Source organism: Nicotiana tabacum, chromosome 22 (assembly GCF_000715075.1).
Source record: "Nicotiana tabacum cultivar K326 chromosome 22, ASM71507v2, whole genome shotgun sequence".
In the NCBI taxonomy this organism is placed as follows: Eukaryota; Viridiplantae; Streptophyta; class Magnoliopsida; order Solanales; family Solanaceae; genus Nicotiana; species Nicotiana tabacum.
This window is the reverse complement of record NC_134101.1, coordinates 170,373,305-170,383,345: the sequence shown is the minus strand read 5'-3', so window position 1 is coordinate 170,383,345 and position 10,041 is coordinate 170,373,305. Positions and strand designations below refer to the sequence as shown.

Genomic DNA, 10,041 nt, shown 5'->3' with positions numbered 1-10,041 from the left:
TCATGAATTTCGTTCTAAAAATAAATCGAGGGATGCATTCGCGCAACTTCGACTAAAACTTTCTTAATAAATAATAATGCGTGATTAATTGTTGACACGTACGCATGGCATAATTTTTGACGCGCCAAAGGAAATGAGTATACGTATGCGTAACTCAATTCTTTCATTAGGAATAATCAAGGAACTAAAAGCGGTTAAAGGAATAAAAGCATATAGGTTCTAAAATGAGTAATTAATCGATTTATTTAAGCCAAATATAAATTGCTAAGCGGTCGTGCTAGAACCACGAAACCCGGGAATGCCTAACACCTTCTCCCGGGTTAACAAAATTCCTTATATAGAATTTTTGGTTTGCAGACTTTTAAATAAAGTCGCAATTTCCTCGATTTGGGATTTAAAATAAACCGGTGACTTCGGACACGAAATAAACATAAACTATTCCAAGTGGCAACTATAAAAAAATTAATTTAAATCATCCCATTTCGATTAATGTCACTTAAATTGCAAAAAAACTCTCTTATATACCCTCGGGTGGGTAAAAAGGAGGTGTGATAATAGGTGTCGTATTTAGTGATAAACGAAGTCTTTTCCTCATCTTCTGGGTTCATCTGTATTTGGTTGTACCCGGAGTAGGCATCAAGAAAACTAAAGATCTCGTGGCCGGCCGTGGCATCGCTCATGCGATCGACATTATGCAAAGGAAAAAATCCTTGGGGCATGCTTTATTTAGGTCTTTATAATTTATACACATTCTAAGTTTATTCCCCTTCTTAGGGACTACTACTAAGTTCGCTAACCATTCGAGATATTTGACTTCCCGGATGGATCCTATTTTAAGAAGTTTGGTTACCTCGTCTTTGATGAAAGTATGTTTGACCTCAGACTTGGGTCTTCTTTTTTGCTTTACTGGATGGAACTTTGGATCTAGGCTTAGTTTACCAGTGGTGATTTCCGGTGGAATCCCTATCATATCGAGATGGGACCAAGCAAAACAATTCATGTTAGTTTTAGAACTCGAGTCGCGGGTACAACCTGATCCTGTAGGCCGAGCTATTCTACGACCCTCGATCAAATTATGTTGGTCGAGCTACTTGGATCAATCAAATCACATTTAACTCGACTCTTATTCATAAGTACAAGTATTACTAGTGCGTCGTTGTGGGGTTGTTATATCCCTTCTGCATCCTCGTTATTGAAAGACAAGGTCCCTTCTGGTAAGTAATCCCGAGTTCACTTCTCCCTTGTGATCGACACCTTGGTGCATTTAAATACCGGTCCTTGAAGAATATCGACCCCTCAACGATCATGTGAATCGCGTGTTGTGGCTCTTCTTGCTCATTCTGTTAGTTGGAATCTCTATTTTTGAATTGATTTTTGGTCCGATCACTTAAGAATTCTCGAAGGTTCCCCTCGTTGAACATTTGGGCTACTTCCTCCCTTAGTTTTCTACAATATTCTATTATATGGCCATGGGTACCATGATACTTGCATATTTGGTTTGGATTTCTCTGCCGGATCGTTCTATAGAGGTCGAGGCCATCTAGTTTCTTTGATATGTCCGATGGCCGATACGATAGCGGATGCATCTACATTGAAGCTATATTATGACAATCGTGGTGCTTCTTTGGGCCCGGCATCCTTATCGAAACCACCCTTGCTCGTGAGACCCCGTGAACCTTGACTTCGATCATTATCCTCTCATTCCGTGAAGAGTTTCACCTAGATCTGATGCCTCTATGGTCTCCATTATACGGTTGCTATCGATCTCTATTCGACCTTGGATCACGGTCAAAATCTTTTTTAACTCTATGCGCGAGCCTGTTAGGATAAACTAACCCAGAAGGAGCCCACAGTTGATCATCCTCGACCCTGATCTTTGACTGATATCGATTATGTACATCGACCCAAGTGATAGCTAGATATTCGATCAAATTCTGCTTCAACTGCTGTGAAGCTGTGGAACTCCGAATGTTTGAGACTTTGAGTAAAAGCTTGAACAACCCAATCTTCGGTGACCGGTGGCAAATCCATTCATTTCATTTGGAATTGAGATACGAATTCCCTGAGCATCTCGTTGTCTTTCTATCTTACCTTGAAAAGGTCTAACTTTCTTGTAGTGACCTTAATGGCTCTGGCGTGTGCCTTTATAGAACGATCTACAAGCATAGCAAATGAGTCAATAGAATTAGGTGGTAAATTATGATACCATATTATAGCACTGTTCGATAGAGTCTCCCCGAATTTCTTCAGCAATACGGATTCAATCTCGTCATCTTCCAATTCATTTCCCTTGATGGCGCATGTGTATGAGGTGACGTGTTCGTTTGGATCTGTCGTTCCGTTATACTTTGGAATCTCGGGCATACGAAACTTCTTGGGAATCGGTTTCGGAGCCGCACTTGGGGGGAAAGGTTTTTGTACAAACTTTTTGGAATCTAGTCCTTTTAATATCGGTGGTGCCCCCGGGATTTGGTCGACCCTGGAGTTATAAGTTTCCACCTTCTTATCATTTTCCTCGATCTTTTTTTCCCCTGTCTCAAATCACTTTGTCAATTCTTCGAGCATTTTTATGATAGTAGGATTGGACTCCGACGACTTCTCATTCGGTTTCCTTGTGGCCGGTTCAACCCTGTGATGACTTCTTGGGATGGTTTGAGCTCGACCCTGCCGAAGCGTGATTCTGGTTTTGAAGCTGGGTTATTGCTGTCTGTTGAGCCTGCAGCATTTCAAAGATCATCCGCAGGCTGATCCTGCCATCTTCACCATCGTATGCGTTCTGAGTAGCTGATCAGGTACCCCCGCGAATGCTTCTTTCAGGGTCGACGGCCAAATTTTCATTGATGGCTATATGTGTACTCACGTCGATTGTTCTACAGCCAGAACTCCATCGAGGCCAGCAGTGGGTACAATGTTTCCTGGTGCAATGTTCTCATTTTTGTCATGATGGCTGAGATCATTGTTAAAGTGTTGAGGTGCTGACTAAGAGTTTGACATTTTTTAATTCTGTAATCAAAGACACTTCAAAGAACAAGCCTAAAATAGTGCGTGTTACGAAAACTTTTACTAGCCAATCACTATTAGCCCCACGGTGGGCGCCAAGCTGTTTACCCAAAAAATGGATAACAATTGAGTTTATAATGTGGTTTTAAGGACACGTGATTTCACTTAGCACAAACTTAGAGAAAACTTAAATGGATATTGAAATTCAATAAAAATAAGAGTAAATCAAACTAAATGAGATGTCTATCTTTGATCCTCGGGTTAGGTCACCCTCGAATCGAACAAGTACTTTACTGGAAAGTATGAACAGAATGATAAAGTATTGAGAGCTTAAGGAGATGATGTATTTATTTATGTAACGTGAATATCCTCCCTTTTACAAATGACTAGACCCCTTTATATAGTAGGGGAGTCCTCTTGTTACAATTGAAATCCTATGATTGGCTAATTAATCGGCCTCCACTTGATACGTGCCGGAATTTGTGCCGTGATCCTCGCTCGATCATGGATATTTTGTCTTTCCGTTATTCAATCCAGTAAGCTACCCTCGATCTCTATCTTGTTCGGTCTCGATCGTGGTCGGTCTCGATTTTGATCGATCTCGATCTTAATGGGTCTCAGAGTCTCGAGCTTGACAATCTAACTATGAGCCATAGTCTAAAATAAATCGAAGTCGATCCCTGACTTATCATGCTCCAGCTTTGATCAGTGTCACAAAAAAGGCGAGCCCGATTTTGACCGTGTATAAGTATCATTGAAAATTCTTTTTTCTTCTCGATGCAATTTCATATTCGGGGAGTATGTTTGATTGATCTTTCCTAGTTTCTTTCCGTAATCAACTAGTAATTCTTTTAGATAGACTTGTGTATTTTGATTAAGTTTCTTTTCAATTTAAAACATAGGAGAAACATGTGAGGTCTTGAGGATAAAGGGAGAACGAACACAGACAATATCAGTTATATAATTAAGTATTGAATTAATGAAGGCAGAATACACAGGTGACCCCCTAAACTTAGCCATATTTTTCACCTAGACATCTAAACTAAGGATAGTTCCTATTGAACACCTAAAGTGAAGAAATTTTTTGTCAATTAGACACAAACTTTGCAGTTCCAAACAACAAAGATGCGTGTATATCACTCGCTCCTGATGCAGCATGCTTAGCCAATAATAGTAAAACACGTAAAAAAAGAAGTAAAATGGAAAAAATAAGAAAAGAAAAGAAAAGGAAAACAATGATGGAAAATTGAAAACCCCCCTCTTTAACCTATTCTTCCCCGAATTTCAGTAGATTGTTATATATTTTTACGCTTTTCTCCCGGTGATAACTTTGATTAAAAATCTATATATACCAACGATACTAAAGAATATCGTGAAATTCGGTATAAATTATTTGATCAAAGTATATATAGATTTATAAGACGAAGTTGAACTTTGAACCTACTGATTCACAAAATCAAAGTTGCTGTGACAACTCCAAATAAGAAATGAATAATATTTTAATTTATTGATCCAAAATCATAGTAACATTTATAGCAATAACACATGAAGAAAGAAGAAGGAATTCATTGTCACAAGAGAAATGATGCCCCCTATTTCATGCATAGTAATAAATTAGCAAAATACAAATTAAATAGAAAGAAAAAGGATCAAGACTCATCAAATCTCATGGGGCTGATAATTAAATTATTGATGGGACAGAATTAAGTAGCAAACTAAATTCATCTAATAACCCTCACCCTGGTAATTGGATTTGTAGTCATCAGAAGTGTAAACAAAAGGAGCAACAGAGTACAATAATGTGTTCTTGCCATGGAGAAATCGGTAAGAAGTAAGAAGAGCTCCTGTTTTCCCCTTATTTTCATCTGTTGGGATATCGCATTCTTCCAGAGAAGAACTTTCTAAGAAGGCCTTGCACTGTGTGATTTTGCAAGATTCATATCCTTTGTGCTCCTTTAGAGAAAATACTGCATAGTAATAACCCTTTGAGTCCGATTGGTAACTTGAAAAGGAGAAAGGCGCAGTTTCATATCCGTAGTTCTTCTCCACCCCAAGGCATGTTATCCTTGCTACAGCTCCTGCACATACAAGGTCAAACGGATTTAACTTATATTCACTGATTGTATAATTAAATTTGTTGTAACAGGTTGTTTGACTTATTTATTAGGTTACCATATATTTTTCTATTTATAGTTAACTGTTGCAATTTTATGATGTTAGTGTGTACAAATTAAAATTGAACCAAAATTTTGGGGGGAAATCTTACGTGCATGCATGCAACAACTGTAAATGAAGACAGTTGGCCACGTTAGGGGCAGATGTGGATCCACCTTTAGGCAACGGGAGCAGCGTATTCACTGTTTTAGGTTCGGATAACTATTCTGGAATTTTTAAAATTATACTCCTTCCGTACGAGTGTCAAATTATCTAAATTTTATTTTACGTGAATTCCGATAAATAAAATTTATGTACTTAGAAATTGCATAAAAATATTATCATAAATTATAATAATTAATCATATAAAAATGAATATTTAAAAGACATGAAAAAAATCGCGGTAAGCAAATTTTTTCTGATTCTCCAAAGAGTAACTGCATGTCTGCATCATATAAAGTGGGACAACATAGTTTATGTTTATCAAATTTGCACTAATTATCACATGAAAAATTTGCACGAGTTTATGTTTATCAATTTTTCACTAATTATCACACGAAAAGTAGTCAATGCAATATGGTATTGCATATTGTTAGAAACTATCTTAGAAAAAATTAAAAACAAAGGATTTGATATAAAGTATGTATATTCACTATCCTTTAACAAATTATGTTCCATTATGTTGCTATTGAGTATATGACGGTCCTTCAAGATTTACGGAAGCTTGGCAAAATTCAAGTTCAGCAAAAACAGGATGTGAGTATTTGAGAGAAATTGGTAGGTAATCTGATTGTCTGTATGCATATTTTGAAGGCAAAATACAAGTATTATTATATACTCCGGCCATATAGAAGGACTTACCCTTAAGAGGGATGAGTTTAGATCCTGATTTGCAATAAATCATTCCCTGAACAGCAATGATTGATGCAGGAATCAATCCCTTTGTGGGCAAATGTTTCTTCAAGTTGGATTTTGGGGCACTGCCATAACCATAATTAGATCCATTTCCATAACTGCTGCTTGCAAAAACAATATTGGTGGCTGCTACTAGGAACAAGAGAATGCAGAAAGCTGACAAGTAATTGCTTGAAGCCATTGTCAATATTAGAGCAACTTCAGGGATGTGTGTCTGATTTTGACTACTGATATAATTTGGTTTGTTTTCTGAACGCTTAATATATAGAGAAAAAATTGTCAAAACATTGTGGTGGTGTTGTATAAGGGTGCTCGTATATATTTAATTGGAGGTCAGAACATTACAGGGTTGCACGACCAATATTTGGTGGACCACTAACTATTAAAATTAATTACCGGCCTTATCTCCAACTGTAGTTTTTTCTTTTTTTATTCACAAATTTACCTTCACTTGATCTTACAGTTGTAAGTATTATTATGGTTGTAAGGAATAAATCCGTGAAAGGAACTCAAAGAATCTGAGGAACATATGCTATCCAAAACTCTTAACTTAATTGATGAAGTAGCATAATATCATGAATAGAGAATAGATATGGTCAATATGAATGTTGGAATATTTATATTATATGTGGGACGTATTTTTGAAATCTCTTATATATGTATATCTTGGTTGTACGGCCTCTAAGTGGAAGATTTTAGAATTTTGTACATGTTGTCTTTTTTAAAAATAAAAAAAAAATTGTGAGGGTTCCCAATTGATGAGTACGAGACTACGAGTATCCATAAGTAGCCTATGATATTGTGAATTATTTCAGAAGCTATTATATATAAATGACGTCAAATTGTTGTATATAAACCGAATCTTTATACATTTTGTCCAGAATAAAAACTTGGGTGTAGGCCTCATTGGACAAATTTTAGCACCAGAAGACTGAGGGAGTACTTGGACTAGGTGATACCATTTTGACAAACCCATTTTCACAAAGTGATACGTATTTTCTTGCGCAAAATCCAAAGTTGATCGGTCGGCGGAAACTAATATTTACTAACCAAACAGTATATATTATATGTATATACTACATATATATACAAAAAATACACTTTTTGTCGGCTGTTATTTTTAAGTGATGCTAAAAAATATATTTTTCTATTTTTTTTCATCTTTGAAAATTTACAAGCAAATCTCTATATGCTCTCTTTGGCTGAAAGCATCATGAGGACATCAGCAAAAGAGTGTACATGATGGAGGAACCAAATCTGGTACAATACACCAAACAAAGCATTATGGCCATTGGGCTAGTGCCTAGTGGTTAGGTTGGCTGGGCTACAAACTATGAAATAGCCATTTCTGTTGCCTTTCTTTAAGCCACTCTTAAATTTTTGTCCTTAATAGCTCAGTAGGTAAATATTGCCCGTAAAAGTTGTTGAATTAATTCTTGGGAAAATACATAATTTCCCTCTTAATTGAACACTGCCGTTTTACGGGCATTTATTTACCCCCTATTCTTGTTTGAAGTGAAATAAATATCACCCTAAAACTTAATATGAAAGAAAAAGAAAATAAAATAAAAACGCGTAAAATTAATAAAAAGTGGTCCCGTTGATAATGTATAATTAAAATTGGACCCCTTTCATTTTTTTTACCCACCACCTGCCTTCTTTCTCGCTCCTCATCTTCTTTCTTCTTCTTTTTTGTTCTAACTTTTCCCTTTCTCACGATCTGGTCCTCATCTTCTTTCTTCTTCTTCTTCTTTTTATTTTATTTTTATTTTTTTTCTTTCTTGCCATTTGCCTCATCTTCTTTTTTCCATTCAGTTCCAGGATATTAAGAATATGATAATGCATTTTTCTTTATTTTGAAAAATAAGACATTAATGAAGTATATTTTCATATTTTCTCTATTGCGATTAATTGAAATAGAAAAAAATCATAGTGGATATTGAAAATTGAAATAAAAAATTAAAAATAATTAATATGATAAGATAACTGTTTAACCAAAAACAAATTTCTTAGTCAAAGTCAATATCAAGTAGAAATCGGGTTACTGATAACCAAGATATACTTCACTTTCCCAACAAATTTTGAAGAATAGATCAAAGAACAGAAATGAATGACAAAGAAAAATAAGAAATGAACCAATAATCACTCCCCAAAATTAAAACTTAAAGCTTAGCGAATAAAGTAAAGAATAATAGTGTGGATTTTAATAATAATCGTAACGTGTCATTACAAATGAGAATTTTGTCCTTATATAGGAGCATATGATTATAACCGTTCTCACACTTAATTTGGGTTCATTAATGGTATTAATTGTATTGATAGCCCATTACCATATGTAACTGTAACTGATACATTTATGATTAAGGATTCCTTGTAACCGTACTGATTTCCATTCCTTATTCGTGTATCTTCCCTTCTTTGCAGCCTTAATTCATTTCGTTCTTGTTTCTCCTTTAACAGCTGTCAAGCCCAGTTCTTTCCTCAACGAACCCCATGGGTGTTTCTCCCATGCCTTTTCTACATTCTTAATTCGCCTAATAAAGAATGCCACTTGTCCTTTTATTGATGTTCCACGTGTCATGCCCCGTCATCTTGTTGACAGTCCACGCGTCATGTCATTTTTCTACCAAACAGGTAGTCCTCCCACTTTATGTATATTCTCAACTGAATATTCAAGAAGTGGTAAATTTTTATGGCGGAAATTCTTTACCGCCGTCTCTCGAGTATCATTATGCCTCCTTCAGAATCGATTTGACGTATGTCACATTCATTTAATGCCCATGCCACGTGGCTTCTTATGATTGGATCTGCAGTTTCTCAGTATTTTTTTAGGGTTTTTAATAGCGGCTGCGTCAGTCACGAAGTGACGGTTCCATTATGACGATTCATAATGGCCAATTTTAACGACAGTTGTATCTCTTTATAAATACTTCATTCTTTTTTATATCTTGAAGCCTTCTTCCTTCTGTATCCAATACCTTAGTCCTTCGTATCTCTGTACCCTTATTCTGTATTTCCTTCGTTAAACATGTCTTCAACAACACCATCATTGACGAACTTGCTCCTTCCACTGCCCCTACTAGAAGTAGGAGAGGTGGTAGACTTTGTAGCCTTGGTTCATTATCTAATCGTGGTTCCTCATCTCAAAGTAGTTCTGCTAGGCCATTTTCTTGTAGACCTAAGGCTCCTCTAACCCATAGATCTTCTTCTAAAAATAGGGACCTGGATGAACTTGTGCGTGAACCTACAGTTGCTGAGATTATTCCTCAAGAGTTTTCTTTGTAACAGACCGTGAGACCATGAGAAATCAAGTCTCTTCTATAGCTTCCTTTAACACTCCTGAACTTTACACAAGTTTAATCACTGTCGGTCTTTTTTCCTTGGTTCGACGAGAATATCATTGGAAATTAGATTTTTCAGTTTTAATCTCTGGTGCCAATCAAACAATCACCTCTTACCATGTCGGTTTTCTGTCATTTATACCTACCTATTTACTTTAGGGTTTAAGCCTCCCATTGATCCAGTGATCATCGAGTTTTGTCGCTACTTTAATATGTGCCTTGGCCAGATTGGCCCCATCATATGGAGGAATGTAGCATGCCTTCGTTAGTTGTCGGATTTGGTCTCTGTCCCTTTTACCTTTCATCACTTACTTTACCTTTACTCCCCCAAGTTGTTTTGTGAATGCGTCTTTTCCCTTGTGGCTAGAAGCAAAAGAGTGTTAGTTAGCCCCGAGGATGACCGGGACCATTTGCTGGTACGCCTGCTTTGTTGCTGCTACTAGCGGGTTAATGGGTGAAGAAAACATGCCTTTTCCAAAAAAATGGAACTTTGCACGTAAGTTTTCTTTTCTTTTTCCTTTTATATGTCTTGAATTTCTTTATGTAACTATATACCCATTTTTTCAGCAACCATGAAACTCTTTGAAGAAATTCCTAACCTCCGCGCTTGGGTAGAAAAGATATTGACTGA

General features: G+C 36.4%; 1 protein-coding gene across 1 annotated transcript; it reads right to left on the bottom strand.

Annotated features, from left to right (window-relative positions):
• Positions 1–4,481: 4,481 nt before the first annotated feature.
• On the bottom strand, positions 4,482–6,341 carry LOC107760087 (protein SEED AND ROOT HAIR PROTECTIVE PROTEIN-like). Its single transcript, XM_016578106.2, has 2 exons — positions 6,016–6,341; positions 4,482–5,078 (listed from the first exon to the last, which is right to left on the bottom strand). Exons 1-2 carry the CDS (start codon positions 6,248–6,250, stop codon positions 4,726–4,728), a joined length of 588 nt encoding a protein of 195 aa, XP_016433592.1. The 5' UTR covers positions 6,251–6,341; the 3' UTR covers positions 4,482–4,725.
• Between the last annotated feature and the right edge of the window lie 3,700 nt (positions 6,342–10,041).

Bases quoted from the DNA above. Each gene is read 5' to 3' on its own strand.
- LOC107760087 (XM_016578106.2), bottom strand. From the start codon at position 6,250: ATGGCTTCAAGCAATTACTTGTCAGCTTTCTGCATTCTCTTGTTCCTA. The intron at 5,079-6,015 runs GTAAGTCCTTCT...TTGTATGTGCAG, and splicing joins TAAACTCATCCCTCTTAAGG to GAGCTGTAGCAAGGATAACA.